General features: G+C 39.9%; 1 protein-coding gene across 2 annotated transcripts in view; it reads right to left on the bottom strand.

Moving 5' to 3' along the window:
* Nucleotides 1–416: 416 nt before the first annotated feature.
* GOLGA3 (golgin A3) overlaps nucleotides 417–17,887 on the bottom strand; it is a 28,092-nt gene continuing 10,621 nt past the window's right edge. For both annotated transcript variants that reach the window (XM_064675503.1, XM_064675504.1), the window contains exons 8-24: nucleotides 17,387–17,589; nucleotides 16,468–16,605; nucleotides 15,380–15,541; nucleotides 14,264–14,632; nucleotides 13,058–13,135; nucleotides 11,833–12,096; nucleotides 11,274–11,368; nucleotides 10,385–10,601; nucleotides 9,527–9,670; nucleotides 8,699–8,896; nucleotides 8,086–8,202; nucleotides 7,471–7,610; nucleotides 6,574–6,706; nucleotides 6,251–6,373; nucleotides 5,941–6,105; nucleotides 5,582–5,745; nucleotides 417–4,639 (exon numbers count right to left, since the gene is read on the bottom strand). In XM_064675503.1, the coding sequence (XP_064531573.1) occupies nucleotides 4,432–4,639; nucleotides 5,582–5,745; nucleotides 5,941–6,105; nucleotides 6,251–6,373; nucleotides 6,574–6,706; nucleotides 7,471–7,610; nucleotides 8,086–8,202; nucleotides 8,699–8,896; nucleotides 9,527–9,670; nucleotides 10,385–10,601; nucleotides 11,274–11,368; nucleotides 11,833–12,096; nucleotides 13,058–13,135; nucleotides 14,264–14,632; nucleotides 15,380–15,541; nucleotides 16,468–16,605; nucleotides 17,387–17,589 (2,918 nt within the window). In that variant the 3' untranslated portion in view covers nucleotides 417–4,431. The remainder of the gene's footprint in view (nucleotides 4,640–5,581; nucleotides 5,746–5,940; nucleotides 6,106–6,250; nucleotides 6,374–6,573; nucleotides 6,707–7,470; nucleotides 7,611–8,085; nucleotides 8,203–8,698; nucleotides 8,897–9,526; nucleotides 9,671–10,384; nucleotides 10,602–11,273; nucleotides 11,369–11,832; nucleotides 12,097–13,057; nucleotides 13,136–14,263; nucleotides 14,633–15,379; nucleotides 15,542–16,467; nucleotides 16,606–17,386; nucleotides 17,590–17,887) is intronic.

Here is a 17,887-nt window from a genome sequence, read left to right as displayed (position 1 = left end):
CACAACATTCCTGCCTCACGCACCTGCACCGCGAGCAGCGCGGTCACGTGCTGGGGTAAGAGCCTGTCCTTAAAGAACAAAATAACATCCCTTTAACTCACACAAATATTGCAGGCAAGGTAGAATAATTTCTCTCCTCATCACTGCAGTTGGCTAAACTAGAATCAAGGTGACATTTCTGCATTGTTCCATTTTGTACACTCAAGAAGTTGGCAAATTCAGGCCAGGGAATTTCGTTTTTCCCTGATGCGTTCAGCTGACTGGGAAAAAAAATAAATGCAATACAAATGCAACCACAAGGAAGTTTAGATGTGTGAAAAAACAGCGAAAACAGTGAAAAATTAATAAACATAAAAATTACTGCCCAAAACCAAATCGAAGATGGTAACTCTTAAAGGAGAAACAACATAGAGCCCTTTACCAAAAATAGTTTATTGCACAAAACTTTTAAAGGAATTCCCTATGCACATAATTTTTATAATCAACATGCTTTGTATGATCATAAACATTAAATGTACATAGTGTAACTCCTCCAGCCCCTGGGTTATCCATTCAAGAACATGAAATGATTAATTTCTATCTTTTACAAATACAGGCTAAGCAGACATTACTGAATGTCATATATGAAACAGAACCATTTCATTTACAATATCCAGAACATCCTTCCCTTCCTTAGAAATCTGTGCATCTGCATTGGAAATGAGGCTGCCCAAGACTCAAGTGTTACACATAAGTAAGAGACAGAGAGATGCTGATGAGCATTAGTAATTCCTTTGGACTGTAATTCCTTTCACATGAAATTATTTAAAGGCTCTGGTCACAATAAGTCCCATGCAACTATTCCCACTTTCCCCACAAGGTTAATAAACGTACATCACAATCTTCTGCGTCACCAGGAGTGAATCTGTCATCTTTAAGTTAAACTTACATTGATAATAGTCTGTCCCCAGCACACCTCTGATGTTGTCACAGCTAGCACTGAAGCACCCATGCCACTGCAGTTCTCTCCTCTAAGGAGAAATACACAATCCATGAAAATATGAACACCAGAACTTTCATCCCTGATATTACTTTACACATGTGAAAGTCTCACAGATTTCAGCTAGGATATTGCCTGAATAAACAGTATGGGATCATTATATGAGTGGATAAGGGGCTCAGCTGATCCCAAATACAGTGCACAAATATTTCCAAGAAATCTGGAAGACAACAGAATGGAGCATTATGCAGTGTTCAGCAACACCAGAGACTCAGTAACATTTTTCACCACTGTAGGGTTTGCTGGTCTTTGTTGTGATTTTTTTTTTTGAATGCACAGTTACTCAAGAGTCCTCAAAAACTCAACAGCATCTGAAAAAGTAACACTGCAGCATTTACCAGCTTTCAGCACTTGGGAACATTCTCACATTGCAGTGACATTTTTCCTTCATCAGTAAGACCTAGTTTAGTAGGTAGCAACTACTGAAGAGACAGACACAGGAAATACATTCTATTGCAGTGCTGGAAAAGGGAAAATAAAAAATCTTTAAGATATTATTCTTCAGATTCTCCTCTGATGTATTTGGCAGTGCTGTGACAGGCAGAGGGGGGAGGCAGTTTTCCTTTCTACAACTAGTTTGTTTTATTGCCTAGACAGGAGAGACCTGAAGCTTTGCAGACCAAGCATGCTCAGGGTGAGGCTTTTTAATAAAACAGCAACTACTGCTCTGGATAATTAGGAAACTTAACTGATGAGCTTCAAAGAAAAGGCCTTGCTATTATCACATGCTGCTGCTCCTTCTAGAAGACTTCCTAATGACTTAGTACCTCACCAGATTTACACCCTCAAGTCTCACTGTCTGTCCTTCATTAAAGTAAATGACATGGTGCTTTTGTTTAGAGAAAAAAACACAGGCTGAATATAACACAAAAATACCCAGTGTCCATCCAGGTATTTCCAGAAGCAGGTGGGTCACTGTGGGAATCTAATCTGTGCCCAACAGCTCCATCTTCTTGACAAGGGAAACACATCTAAGGGAACTGGACTGTACAAGCTCAGATGTCTTCAGGAGCTAGTGAGAAATGCAGCAGAGTGCAGAACTGATACAAAAAGGAGAGCAGACATTCAGAACAACTATGCAAGTTTATAACAATTCTGGCTTCTTTGATACCAGATAAAACCTTTATCCATACAACTGCTGCCAAACTTAACAGATTAAAACATAACAGATTCTTAACTGTAGGCAATGTATTTAATAAAGTGAACAGCAACATTAACGCTGCACAAGTATTATTTTAAATCCTGGACATTTGGTAGTTTTTTGTCCTGAATATATTATTCAATAAATAGTTTAAATTTTTTCTTTAACAATACTGAGGCGTTTTTTTTCTTCTTTGAGTTTAATATACAGGTAACTTCCAGAACATGACAACAGTGAGATAATCAGTACCATTTACTCTACAAAGTAGACTGCATCAGTATGCAGACACTACCATGTCTAAGCTAGTCAGTAAAGCTTTTGACTTCTCTTTGAATTGTTTGGTAGATCTGCAGGATGGGCACCAAATGCCACACAAATGCATTTCTTCATTCAGTTCCAAACCCCTGACTGTCAGCACCACTTGACTTTGATCCCAATAAAATATAAGTCAAAATCCAGTAGCTGAAGGACATGAAATCATTCAGTATAAACACTTTAAGTGCAAAGTGTTCAACTGGACTAGAGCTTAAACTGGTAATTATGAGAAATCGGACTTTAGATAAATATAAGTGGGTTTGGGTTTTTCTTTGTTTGCTTATTTTTTGTCTTACTGCTAAACAAACTGCAATATCCTTCTCATTCCTCCACAATAACCAAACCCATCCAAAAGCAGAAAGAGTCTCTTTGGAAAAATACATGAACTACAGGGTTTTTTCCCCCAGCCACTGAATCCACTTGTACTTACAAGATTATTTTTTTTTTTTTTGCAAACACCAAACTATAGTGGATATAACTAACCTGTTTTCTTTATGTTTTAAAGACAAAAACATTCTAGTACAGGAGTGGCTACTAAATCTTCCAAATGATGTCCCATGTATTTTGATTTGTGCTTTAGAACTCAGCACACTTGGTGAGGCAGGACCCTTCCACTGGATTCTTGAATGAGGAGAGCGTGGGCTTATCACTCACTACAAACCACTTGGAGAATGGGACCAAAGGGGAAGGAATCTGAAATGAGCTGCTTTAAAAATCACCTGGTCAAGGTGCTCTGCAGAGGGGCTGCCACAGTACCAACACTTCCATTCATGGTGGACACCTTGTAATAGAGGGTGCAAAAAGTAGGGCAAGTGTGTGTGGGGGAAGATAAAGCTATTAAAAATAATAATTTTATAGGCATTATAATTATGTCTTTTAAAGTAAAAATAATTACATTTCTGAAAGCTCTGGCTTTAGGAGCCAATTTCCATAAGACATTTGTACAGTATGTCAAAAAAGAGCAAACTTAAATGTAACATTAAAACAATGACAGTAACAAAAACCCTCACGTCAGCCTTAACTTACAGTATATAAGCATATTAAACCAGATATTCAAAGTCAGAAAATTATGATCTTTTTCTTATATATATATATATACTTTTTTTTTTTTACACGCATACTTTTTTAAGGGTGTCTGTCTACTTCAAAACTTGAACTAAAAAGGTGCAAAGTGTTTGTGCAGTGAAGCAAAGCTCACTACTGGCCTGCAACTGTAAGGGAAAAACCAGTACTTCAGAAAACATCCCAGGCAAATCTGCCACAGACACCAACTGCTCTGCATGGCTCGTCTTTACAGTCTTGTTTCTTTTGCTGTAGGTCAGAGGTCATCTTCATAACTGGAAATAGCTTACAATGAGGGGTTTTTTCTCTTTAAATACAGATATCTATAATCTGAACTTTGAGATTACAGCAGGGAAGAGAGAGGATGCTCAGCATATCCAGTTCTCAACCACTGCTAACGGCTGGACATGAGAACTTGTTGGAATTTGGCTACAACCAAAGATGGGAGAAAACAACACATCCCTCTCCCCCCAGATAAAAAAAGAAAAAACCAAACACAAAAACCTAGATGTTACAAAATTAACAGTAGTTCCTCAATAAAATCACCTAGATTGAACAAATACAGACCTGGAACCAGATGCTCCTCTTGACCTCATTTTAAACCTTCATGTGAATCTCTTACTAAACCTGCAACTGAGCTAGATTCAGCACTTGGCAGTCCCCAGCATGACAGAATTATTATGGCAAGGTTTCAAACCCTTGGAATAGCACGTTCTGCATTTACTATTACCTCAGTTTCTCAAATCTGTGCCTTTTGTTTCTACAGGCAAAAGCACAACTCTGAACACCATTTAAAAAAAATGAAATAAATAATTTTTATAAAGATTTTTTTATATACTTAAAGCAGTAGGAAGAAGGACAGCTGATGAGGAGGTTATAGTGTCAAACCTTCCTTGTCATTAACACTACAATTCTCTTTCTTTTCATCTACAGTAGGAATCTCCTGCTGGTCCGATGCAGGTGCAGGACGGGTAGAACCAAGGTCCATTAACTTCCCCTCAATGTGAGTCCACGAAGACATGGATTCATGTACTGTGATGGTGTGTTCCTCCATCTGACGCTGAAGGCTGTCCATTTCTTGCCTTTGAAAGTATTGAGAACAAAAAAGCAAAAATTAACAAGCAGAAAACTAAAAGCTACATGCATGATCAAAAGTTTACCTCTCTGATTCCTGATACCTACTCCAAGACTACCTGAGATACAGCTGATAACAAGAGAAAGAAATCCACAGGAAGCTTAGGAATTGTCTCCTTTAATTTAGAGCAAAACAAATACAATGTGCTTAATTCCAAAGTAAGGGCCAGCAATGCAGCAGCTCCTTTGCTGCACGTACTCATTGCCAGGGACGGTGAGCACTGTTTCCTCAGGAAAGGCACTTAGTGACTGTAACCTGAACCACGGTGCTCCTGCAGGTATGGAACAACACCACCATGGGAGGCAGAGGGCAGGAAAGCAGCATGGAAAATGCTCTCAGGCACCTGGTGTGATTCTTGGGGTTGCCCTGTGCAGGGCCAGGAGCTGGACTCGATGCTTGTGGGTCCCTCAGACATCAACTGAGGTGGTAAGAGTGGCTCAGTTCTCCTAATAACCTCAACTCCCCATCTCCCTGAAGTTGCAGCTTTCCTGTACCTTGCCTCACATATTTTTGCACAGACAGTAGAGACTTATTACCACACCCACTGCCTGGGCTCCCACTGCAAGCAGCCTTTCTGATGCTGGCAACAGAGAAACACCAGCTTTTCCACCAGCAAAAACTAGAAATAGTTGTTTCTGGTTTGTTCTGCTGTGTACAATTTAGGATGGACTTTTTGTCTAGTTTATTGCAAAGTCTTTTTTTGCCATGGTAATGGCCATATGAGCAAGCACTTACAATGACAGAACATCCTACTGTCCTAAATATAGTCCTAATAAAATAATTCATTTTCCAAATCCTTTTTTCCCTTAGGCTGGCAGCTGGTTTCCTGGAAGCATTTTTAAGGTTATGGTTGAAAATAACACAAATAAATAACTAACTAAGGTCCTACTTTAATTGCTGGAGACAGCTGTTCAGGTTTTTCAAAGGCTCCTTGCTCACAGCTGTCGATGGTTTCAGCAGTTCTTCCAGCAAGGCAGCAGGCACTGGACAATCAGGAATCTTGACTGGAGTCACAGGATTGGAAGAGTTATTCTCTCCTTTGAGTTCCTTCCTCTGGTTAAAGGGAAAAAAGTCAGAAATACAATTAAGTTATTTCATCAATGTAATTTTTACTACCTAGAAAGAGTCTCAACATCACACTACTGGTACATATCTGCATTACAGAGCAGGAACCACAGGCACATTCATGGTAGGTAATTTAGGAGCATTAACAGAGTATTTTCCTGTGTGTTCTTCCTATTTAAATACCTTCTTCATCTTGCCATGCTTCAGGTCCTGCTTCAGTTGCTGGTTCTGCTGCAGCAGTGACTTCATGCTGTTCTTCAGTTCAGTCACTTTGGCTTGCAGCATAAACTTATCCTTCTGAGTCACTGACAGGTCTTCCCTCACCATCTCCAACTCAGTCTTGATATTCTAAGTGGGAGGAAAATCAATGTTAAGATAGAGAAACAGTATAAAAATTCCAGCCAATTATTGGTTTTATAATTTATTTTTTTTTCCAGTTTTCAGGGGAAAACCATAATTCCATCAGAATCTCCACTGGCTGCACATTAAGTACCTGCAAGACAACTTGCATCCCTTCTAACTCCTTGTGGCTGCGCTGTTCAGTCATGTCCAACTGCTGCTTAAGTGTTTCAATTTCTCTTTCTTTCTGTTCTACTTCCCACTTGAGATCTTCCACCTACCAGGGCAGATAAAAAAGAAAGTATCTTTAGAATTATCTACAGGTGCAATCAACCACAAAATCTAAAATATATTTTTATGTCTCATGAACCATTCCTGGTTCTAGGAAAACCTATCAAAACTTCATTAAAAATGCTGAATTAAAGTCATACAGTGCAATATAAATAGGGGTGAACACAATCAGTGTTCACTTTTTACCTCTTGGCTTACTAGAGGCTGTTCACTAAGCTTGTCATCCAGGTTCTTCTGCAGAAGTTGGAGCTGAGCCCTGGCTTCTGCCAGCTCTTGCTGGAACTGTGATACCTCCTGGGAATGTTTTTCATCCTCTGCCCTGCACAGCAGCATCAACAGACACAGCAGTTACTCAACCTGTCCTTTAAAACAAGTACTTCACTGGGTTAGCCTTGTAAGTGCCATGACAGTGCATGGAACTGGTTAGTTATAGCTTTGACTAAAGACTTTGCCAACATTCACAGCAAGAGTTAAATCACAAGACTTTATGAAACAGATAATTAAATATTGAAAAAAAATTTTTAAGATTCCTCGACCACTGGTAATAGTCCAGTTACAAACAACAGATTATGCAGTAAAAAAATCAAAACAAAAACCTGTCAGCAATTTTGCTTGGTTTTAGGAGGAATAGGGTTAACCTTATATCCATTCTCATGTAGGTCTGACAACTTCTTACAATTTAAGAAAACATCTTCTATCTAGGCAAACAAATTGAATTTTAATATATTGTGGAATATAGTCAACAATCAAATTAATCCTCTATGTAGTTTGTCAGGGATGTGAAAGATAATAATAGAATATATATGAAATGCTAATCCTTACTGGTAACATGAAACAGTACAAGTCTGTGTTGAAAGTAGAAAAAAAGCAGATGGTGAAGCCTAAATACAGTTCACTTCATCATTCAGTGGACTGACTGATAAAGGGAGAAAAATGCAGTTCAAAAAGCACCTCACAGTCAGGCTCTGAACATTCAACATAACCCACTCCACAGGGGCAAAGCTGAAAATTCACTAAGGTGTGGCTTTTTCCAGAGGATTTAATTACTGTTCTCTAAGAACCTTGTCCAAGAATTTTACTTACTGCAGTTTGTCCACTTCAGCCTGCAGGGCCTGGACGAGCAGGTCCTTGGCGTGGAGCTCCTTCTGCACCTCGCTGAGCTCCAGCATGGCTGCCCTGTGGTGCCGCCGGTTGTGCGCCGCGTCCGCCTTGGCCGCTGCCTCCTGCAGGGAAAAAAAACAAAGAAGCAGTTTTATTTTGGTTTATCACTGTAGGTGAGCTAGACTAAAGCAGTACGAAACCAATCAAGAAGGAAACTGTGCAGCTGTTGACATTTTCTGTCTGAAAAACTTAAGTGCTGGTGTCTTTATTAATGCTAATGGCGATTAATGACGATCTGTAATTATAACGGAAGAAGCCTGTTTGCCAGACTGCTGCTTCATTGTGAATTTTTGGATGGTGTATCATCACTTCAAGAGGTCTCATGCATTGCAAGTCATAATGGAACTTTCTGGATAGTCAATGAGTATGACTAACACAGGGCACAACAGAGAAGACATCCCTGACCTTTCAGCCACTATCCATCATGACAAAGACCCTGCAAGCAGCAGTCTGTTATAAAGCATAGATTTTGTAAGATGCTTTTAAAATACATTTAAGTCACCTTCTAAGCAAATAAATCAAAAGATAAGCCATTACCTGCTTCTGAAGGTCTTTAACTTTTAACTTTTCTTTCTCTAAGGAAGCCTGTAAAGCTTGAATAAGTTGTTGCATTTGCTGATCCTCTTCCTCTTTCCGCTTTAGAACTGCCTGAACCTGTAGCACATCATCACAAAAATCAATGCACATTTTGTGTGGGCTCACTGGAAGAAGAGGCAATGCAAACACAAGCCAATGCAGGGATTGCAAAACCAACTTTCTGTCTCTCTGCTGTTCACTGATCACTCTTTCCACATGGTACCCTTTAACCTTAAAGCTGCTGTGGTTAAATGGCAGCTCGTTGCCTACGTTCCCATTTGCTTATACCCTATGAATACACTACTATTGGCATAAAAATTGTCCATCTCAATGAATCTGTATGTAACACAGTCTGTATGTTCCAACTAACTAAAGTGAGCCACACTTTCACTACTGCAAATATTGTAGTGCCATTCTGATAATTTTTTTTTCAAAGGAAACAAAGTCCCATCTCTGATCTCTGGTTTAGCCCCTCTATATTGCTGCTGTTACACAACACACGGGGGACCCAGAGCTGGAGAAAGTGCATCAACATTGCACTTTTCTTAAGCTGTTAGGTCAGAAAGTCAAATACCTGCAGATTCAGCTGCACCAAGTCTGCCTCTCTCTTTGCCAAAGCTGTTTCGAGGATATTATTGTGCTCCCGCAGAGCAGCGTTGGACTGACTGAGACCTGTAAGTTTGCCACGTTCATGCTCCAGTTCAAGGGCCAACTTCTTATTAATTTCTTCTAAACGTTTTATCTTCTTCCTGAAGCCTCTAGATTCCTGAAGCTACAGTCAAAGAAAAACACAAACCAAACAAACATAACCAAATCACTCCAGTCTACTACATAAAGAAAGCTGTGAGTTAAACTCATTAAATGTCTTGCTTTCCCAGAATGGGATTTCTTTTCTCTTTTCTTTTTAAATTTTTTTAATGAACATTAAATATAAGTTCACTTTGCTATTTTTTTTGTGTTGGAAGACTAAAATGCTTGCTAGAAAGCAGAGTCCAGGAGTACTGTTTAGGTGCAGATCAAGAGTAGTCGATATATATAATTTTTTTGTGTAAACTCAACAATTGAACACCACCACCCTGCCCTCAAAATCACTGGGGATCCATGACTCCAGATAGTTCCAAAAGGTAATGATTCATGCATCCTCACTGTCTCATGACCAGACACAGCTGGTATCTAATACAGGAACTATTTTTTTCTCTCATCCTTTTTCCCTATACGACAATGACTCATGAAACCACAAAGAGCCAGCACAAGGCAGCAAAATCTGCAAGTATGCCTGACATGATGTTTCCTATCTAAGATTCTGATTTCCTGCACTGTTGGAATAAAATCACAGTACTAAAATTTCTCCCTGTCTCCCGGGCACTTTATACTCATCTACCAAGCAAATTCAAGCAATCACCTCATCCTCAAGTTCCAGCACTTTCTCTCTGTACTCTTCAAGCTCCTGGCTGGTGAGTGAAATCACTTCTTGCAACTCCTTTTCCAGCATCAACTTACTGCTGCTCACAGCTCGCAATTCTGCCTTCAGAGCTTGAATCTTTTCCTAAAGACAAAGGGATCACATGTGTGGTTAGTGCCTCACCCATCTACAGGATTTTTGCTTTGGTTAAAAGCCCACTTCCCTAGCAAATACGAAATGAGGTGCTAGTGTTTCATTTAAAGGTCTTGCTCAGAGCTTTCCACCCCTGCATCCAGCTACTGCTGTTAGTGTATTTGATATCTTGCTCCACTGGTCCAAGGAATTGGAGCTTCCCCCAGCAAATTAATTTTCTTATCACAGCCATAACATATATGAATAAGTTATGGTTACCTTGAAAAACTTTTAACTCAATGAGTTAAATGAGAAAAAAAGCAGTAAGACTTAGAATTTTGGAAGATCTTCAGATACTAATCCTTTAAAAAAACTCAAAGAAAAAACCCCACCAAAAAACCCAAAACCTAAAACCAAATCAACAATAAAAATTAATCAGGAAATCTAGCACAAAGGCTAATGATCCTCTTGAGGTCAGATTACAATTGGCAATCTGAAAGATACAAATAAAATATAAAAATCCCCCCACCAACCAAACCAAAGCCTGCCAAATCACCTCTCTCCAATGTAGTTAAATTCTCAGTGCTCAGAACACTGACACCATGTTATGATCTAGCCTTATATTCCAAATGTTTTCATCACTTCAGGGTAAAACAGTATTTCAAGACTTATATTCAATAACAAGATAGCTCTGTCTCTGCACAGTGTCACGGGACACCTGCACACCTGAGCAATCTGGTCGTGTCCACCATCAGTGATCTGTGCCCTGAGCTTGCTCAGCTCTGCCTCAGCAGATTCCTTGGCAGTGAGGGACTCCTGGAGCCGCCGGCTCAGGATGCCGACGGCGTTCTCGTAGGCTTTGTGCTTGGCTTTCATCTCCTTCTGAGCGCTCGTCAGGTCTGACCCCAGGCGCTTCATCTTCTGCTTCTGCTCAGCAATGGCCCTGCAGTGAAAGGAAAGAAACCACCAGGTGAAAACAGAAGCTGCTTGAAAAACAGCACTAAAAGATAATTTTTTTTGCACACGGCCCAACAAAAACCAACGGTCGCTTCTCTCCCTTTGTCCCAGAGTCACCCCCCTCATCAGAGAAAGCCATCAGGTTGGTAAGACAGTACCTGGAAACTCTTGATAGCATTCTAAGAAAATACGTATGGGTAATTAAGAGGTCTTTGTCAGAGTTATTAAAACACCAACATGAAGAAATATATTACTATCTCTAAAAATAACACTGAATTTAGAGTAAGAATCCAATCTAATCTATGATTCTTGATGGATATGTCAGATATCATAAAAACCCTGTGATCACCAGTGGGGAAAAAAAAAGAATGATTCTCATTAATGCCAACATTCTAGCCAGTCAAGGCTAAAATTCAGTGAATGGTAATTAGGATTAGCTCCAATCTGTATGTTGTATAGCAGAGACTGCTGGTTAAAAGCATAAGTGAATCAGAGAAGATGCAACTCCTGTGTAGTGTACAGCCAACATCTTGCCATGAGTCTGACTATGTGAATTTCCCAAAGGAGAGACTAGGGAATAGGAAAAGAGTGATTGCTAGAAAGGTGAATATGAAAAACTAATGCTGTAGTTATTTGTCTGTGCTGAAAGAACACTTACTTTTTTGCTTCTTCTTGCATTTGTTCTACTTGTTGTTTTAATGCCTGATTTGCCTCAGCAAGAGATTCCATTTGTTCCTTATCAAACTGCAAAGACTTAAGAGGAAGGAAAAGAGAGTACTCATTACCCATGAGAGTAAGAACAAAAGCGTGTTTGCTATATGTTGGATAATAAAAGAGTAAACATGAAATTTCAAAATCACTTTAATCTCTAAATATAAATTGTTCCACAGTTCTCCATGTTCTTTCCCTTTCATTTCTTCTTTTAACTCTTCCCTATGAGGGCACCACCATAACATGTATGAACAGAGTTCTAGTCTGGTTTTTGCTCTCAGATGGGAGTTCACTTTGGGACCAAGGAAACTACTTCCACATCACACCTCTATCACTCCTGCGGTCAAGCAGTCGTGTATTTACAGAATTTTGGTAGGTAAATGCTCCAATGTCTAGAGAATATTAAGTATGTAACCAAGAACCTTATCTTGTAGGTGATCATTGTGCTTATTTCTAAAGTTAACAGAAGTAACACTCTCCAGTGCAAAGCTTTACACCTCCCATACCTGCAGGCGTGTTTCCAGATCGTCTCGTTCTCTCTGCACTGACTGAAGATGATTCTCTATTTCCACCATCTGCTGGTGAACCTGAGATACTTCCTTCTGTAGCTTCGAATGTTCGGATTCGAGCGACTGTTTTTCAACTTGCATTTTCAGCATCTCTTTTTTTATCTCCTTCAGTTCCGAGTCCAGCCGCTTCTTTGTAGCTTTCAGTTCGCTGATCAGCTGGTCCTTGGAACTGGCGTCTCTCCGATAAGCCTCCACCATGACCTTGGGCACAGGAGTTACAAGAGGACAATGTCACCTCTGTTACAGCCTTACAAATTTATGACAAATTTAGTGGAAAGTATTTAGTGATATTCCTTTAGTTTGGGGGAGGTGTGTCATACAAACCAGCGTTGGATGCTGTAACGTATTTACTCTGGTTCAAAGACTTTTGTGTAGGCTCAGATATCAAATAACACTCTGTACTAGGAGTTCATGAAAAACCCCCACCTCTGAGTGTTCATGGCAGTTTGGGATACTCTTCTTCACATTCTTTATGGAACTGCACTAATTCGGTGTCATTTCTAAAAACTAAACTGTCAAAAATTAACCATCCCGTGCACACCACTAATAACTTTTGCCATGAGAAGAGGGCTTAACTGTGACTGACAGTTTAAACACCCTTCCCAAACTTAAACCTAACAAGCTAAACCAAACTTTGGCACTAGGTTAATAAGCAATCAAGCAGTAAATTAATGGTGCCACCCTATAAATAAGACACATATATGTGCAACGCTAATGAGATACAAATTTTAAATGAATGTTTCAAAACTGTGCAAATTCAAAATAAAATTTTAAATAAAGCACTTAATTTCCATCTAATTACTGAAGCAACTACCACTTTTCAATGCTGCAAAGAAATGACAACACTTGAAGATTTTCACGAGTGCTTTGGCAAAAGCAAACCTAATCAACAAACTAGAGAGAGATTTTCTATGGTGGATCATTTGGCAAACTCCCAGAAGTTCTATCAAAACATGAACTGGTTGGTGGATCAGCTTTTACTTTAGTTACAGATAGAAGTTCAACTGTAAATTATACAGTTTCTTTATTTCAATGTCACATAGTTCTGTGATAAAGAATAGATTCAAATATTCTCACACTCCCCCAGAAGTACATGCCTTCACTGTAAAAAGAAGTATATTCCTTGGTTTTATGTCTGTGAAATTTCTTTGCTTTTGCTTACCTTCTGCTGCAGGAACTGTTCCTTCACTTTTTGAACCTGTTTTTTGAGATTGGCATTTTCTTGTTGCAGATTTTCCACCTGCCAAAGGGGAAAAAAAGCAAACATTGCTTTACATGCCAAACGTCATATTCTACGTGACTTCTTCAGTGACAGCATCTGTGCCTTGTACCAACTGCCCAATCTAACAAGGATCCTGTTTCTGACTAAGTGTCTCAGTGGTTGATAACACAACATTTTATACAGAAATACATTCACACAGGTAGTGAGCCTTGTTAACCCTCAGGGATGCACAAAGTCCCCTTATCCACTGCAGTTTTAGTACATGTCATTAGTGTACAGATGTATCTGGATGGCATCTGTTCACACATTCATGATCAAATGAAGAAACCAGCTGGTTCTTTGAAGGAAAAAAACCATGTTAAATATACTGTTATTGTTTTTCAATAATTCCATTGGTAATACTATCAAGTCCCATTATTATCTTCAAAAGAAATCTCTAAAGATTACCAGGAACTCATCACTACCAGTATTCAATAAGAAAGCTCTTCCTATGAAACTTTGATGCTCTAAAAGACACAGAGCATACACAACTACAAAACTAGAGTGTGAACAGAAGACTCCCCATAATTTAAAGCAGATAGAAAAAAAAATACAGATATGCTTTAGGCTTGTCCTTGTTCAATGACTAGAAAAAAGCCTTGGTTGGCTTTGAGAAAACAAGCCCTGGTGAAAAGGCATAACTAAATGTGACCAAATTACTGCATAGGAAGGATGTTTGGCTTACAGTGCCACAGAAGAAGAGAACAATAAAAAATTACTTCCTGAACTGTCACCTGTACTCAAAATTTTTGTGTTTTAAAACTGATAGATTTCAGAAAGATGGTGGTTCTTGAAAACAGACAAAACAAGACTAATTAACCTCAGCTTCCCATCCCGTGCTACACAAATGCACAAGCACATACAGGTACCACAGGATATTAAACCCTAAGGTCACCAGTGATGTAACAGGATGCAAAGTGTCACTCTACAAACAAAGAAAATGATGGAACTGATTAAAATATCCCCCTTAGCTGAATCCCACAAGTACACAGGGACACAAACTCACACGTACCAATCTCCTCTCATGTAACTGGCTCTACCATGCGTCTGTGGCAGTCCTTCCCTGCAACAGCTACTTTAAATAAGGTACCTTTAGGGATGCACTACCTGGCTTGTCTTGACTGCCATTTCTTGCTTCAGTTGTTCCAGGATCTGCGACGTGGCTTCTGTGTCTTCTCCAAGGCGCGCGGCTCCTTCGTCCAGCTGCTCTTTACTGGCCTTTGCTGCCTGCAGAGCTACTTCCAAGACAATCTTCTCGTTCTGCAAATACTGGATGGTGTCATCTTTAGAAGTAGCATCACTTTGGAACTCCTCTAATCTGGCCTTCAGTTCGTCATACTGTGTTTGCAGGTCATCCAGGGACTGCTCTTTGGTGTGCAGTGTCTCTTGGGCGAGGGTCAGTTGCTTCATCAGTTCCAGGTGCTCTTGCTGTAAAGATTCAAGCTGCAGATCCCGCTGATGCAAAGTCAACTTGACCTGAGAAGAAGTATTTTAAATTAATACAAAGCCAAGGTTATCTTTGCAAATGCGCTCCAATCAAAGTCAAGTATTTTAATCAATATTTTAGCTTCTAGGAGAAAATAGCAGGAGGTGAAAATATTTTTTAACTTTCTTAGGGCACTTCTATTTTCTCTATTAATTGCATTGATTGCCTTGTGCAGCATGTTATCTTCAAAATATTCACTGTATTCAAAATTTTTAGTTGCAAGACGTGTCCACAGTAGATATTCAGGTAAATTCAGCATTATTAATGATCATTACATGGAATGTTGTACTGAGCTGTCATGTCGTTCATCTCATTCCACGCTTGACATGCTGTCTACATTACAGGGTTGAAGCAGGACTCTGTAGTGAAGTGCAGATTTATCATGCTCTAAATGTAAATGTATATAATGATATCCTGACTGCCTAACAACTTTGAACATGGATCTATAGTTCTTGTCCATACTTACAATAATCACACACTGAATTCACTAAAAAACCCCAGCACCTGCAAGACAGTAGTTCTGAAATTTAAAAAAAGGTACTGTTACTGAGATGGTTGAAAAAAAAAAAAAAAAAGACTTTTCACCTGAAATGGAGTGACTTTGATGTGGACTTCAGTTTTGCAGCGATCTTTCAGGTTTTAAAAAGAAGTTTAGAGCTCAGCATCTATTTACTATTGCTTTTTCAGCCAAACAAGTATTTCCCTTGAAACCCTTGGGAAGATTAACAACAGTCTACCTGTCCCAGTTCTTGTTCCAATGTTGCTGCAGAATCAGCCATTTTCTGAAGCTGTTCTTTCTCATCCTCAAACTCCTCTAGTTTTCTCTGCAAGTCTTCTTCCACCATGGTTTTAGCCTCCTGGATCTGCATGAAGGCAGCTTCTTGATCTAACATGTCAGCCTGCACAGAAAAAGCAAGGAATCAACTTCTACAGTTTCAATGGAGGGGGAAGAGTGGGAAAAAGAAAAAAAAATAGGAAAAGAAAAAAATAAATTATCAAGAAAATTTGTAGAGGAAAGACACAAGCACAGATAATTCTGATGTCTGCCTTACACACCTGTATCCTCTTACTGAAGTCACCCATTCATATTCTTAAGACACCTCACAATAACAGTGAATGTCTTGCATATTTGTGACAATCTGAATTCCTATTAAATAACACCATGTCCTTTCTCAATTGATGAAACAAGACAAAGAAAAGGAATCTTTATTAAAATTAAGCTGTTTGGAAAAATTCTAAAGCAGAAGGGATTCCTGGGATGCTACAGCTACTCAGTGTAGCAACTGAGGACACAAACTCCTGTCATTTACACAATGTATCAGGAACGCTGGCCATGGGGTGCTCCCACTAACCTGCTGCTTTACTGCCCTTTGAGACTCAGGAGCAGGAATGTCACTGAAAATCAGTGGAATTTAAGGTTCTAAGAGCTCTGAAAGTGATTTTACCCAACTTTTCTTACTGGAGGGCAAGAAGGACAAACCTGATTACTGAGCAATTTCACACACTTAAAAAGCACATTACTGATTTAGATTAACTTCCAGTTAAGCTTTCTCTTGAAAAAGTTCATGAATGGGCAAATGACAACATTTACATCTGAAAATGCAAGTATCACCACTGAATGGGTAATATATGGCCTTGCTCCCTCTTATTATTCATAATGCCATGCAAATTTATTTGTTCTAAAATATCTTCTGGTTTTATAATGCAGCATCTGAACCTGTTCATAAGAATTCTATGTTACTTTGTTGGAATAGCCTCGAGTTTGCAAAACATAAATACACAGCCTAGACAGAACATAACTCAGGAGAACCATCCACAACCATACCTCAATATTTTGCAGCTGTGCTGCAATGCGTTCCTTCTCTTTAATGGATCTGTGCTGGGTTTCAGTCAGCTGCTGAGACAGTGCCACATTCTCTAGTTTGAGATGTTCCAACATACCTGCCTGAGTCATTTGACCAGCCTAAAGGAAGGAAAAAAAAAAGGCACAGATTAACACCAACAGTCAAAATTTGGCCAACGAATTTAAGAGTTTCGGAAAAAAAAAAAAAAAAAAATCACACTGAATCCACGTGTGCCTTATTTCAGGCACTTCTCATCCACAAAGGTAAGTGCTCTGGTTAAATCTATGCCTCATCATTAATGTGAGCTAACATCTCAGGATGAAGAACAAAACATGACCTGGCCCCTTCTCTTGCCACCTGAAGAACACCCAGGTTGATCCCCCAGCCTGTGCTGACCCCAGGGTTGCCCCAAGCCAGGTGCAGCACCTTGCCCTTGGCTTCCTCGAACCTCAGGAGGTTCCCATGGGCCCACTTCTCGAGCTCGTCCAGGTCCCCCTGGACGGCATCTTGTCCTTCAGGTGTGTCAGCAGCACCACTCAGCTTGGGGTCACCTGCAAACTTGGAGGGTGCACTTGATCCCCTCCCTGGTCCCACTGCAGACCCCTGAGGGGCACCAATGTCCATCGGGACACTGAGCTGTTGATCACCACCCTCTGGATGTGACTGTCCAGCCAACTCCTTATCCACCAATACTGAATCCTTCTCTCTCCAATGCAGAGAGAAGGATGCTGTGGGGGACCATGTCAAAGGCTTTACAGAAGTCTAGTTAGATGACACCCATAGCCCTCCCCTTGCCCTGGTGCAGTCAGTCCATTGCAGAAGGCCACCGGGTTGTCCTCTGGAAAAAAACACAGAAAAGAACAGATTCCCAGTTCTCCAGGTGCAAGTGAATCATAATACCTGTATATTGGCCATCTCACTCTGCAGCCTGACCCGGGCCTCCTGTGCCAGAACGAGCTGCTGCTGGTACCAGTGCCGCACATTTTGGAGGGACGTGATTTCTGTCTCAGATGCCTTCAGCTTGTTGGTCAGTGTGGTCCGTTCCAGCTGCACCTTCTGAAGCTGGTTCTGTAAGGAAGCCAACTGCTGTCGCAGATCATGAACTGGAGAAACAAAAAGAGAAGACTTGGACTAGAGCATCCACTGCTCTGTTTTCCTGCACAAATTTCCAAGGATTATTGCCGTGTTCACAGCTTTTTTTTTTTTTCCCTTTTTGAACAAAAGCATATCTAACTAATTACATGAAGACTGGCTTTTCCTGCAAAAGTGTTAGAATCTGAAGTATCAGGTCATAAGCAGAAATAAAATTAAACTAAATGAATCACTTCTGTAAGCATTCATTGTTCCTTAGAAGCAGAAAATATGAACTAATTAAACATCAGGAAGTAGATGTCCTGTAGA

The sequence above is a fragment of the Pseudopipra pipra genome, chromosome 18, assembly GCF_036250125.1.
Source record: "Pseudopipra pipra isolate bDixPip1 chromosome 18, bDixPip1.hap1, whole genome shotgun sequence".
NCBI classification, from domain to species: Eukaryota; Metazoa; Chordata; class Aves; order Passeriformes; family Pipridae; genus Pseudopipra; species Pseudopipra pipra.
Note: the sequence above shows the minus strand (reverse complement) of the source record. Positions and strands in the feature narration are given on the sequence as shown.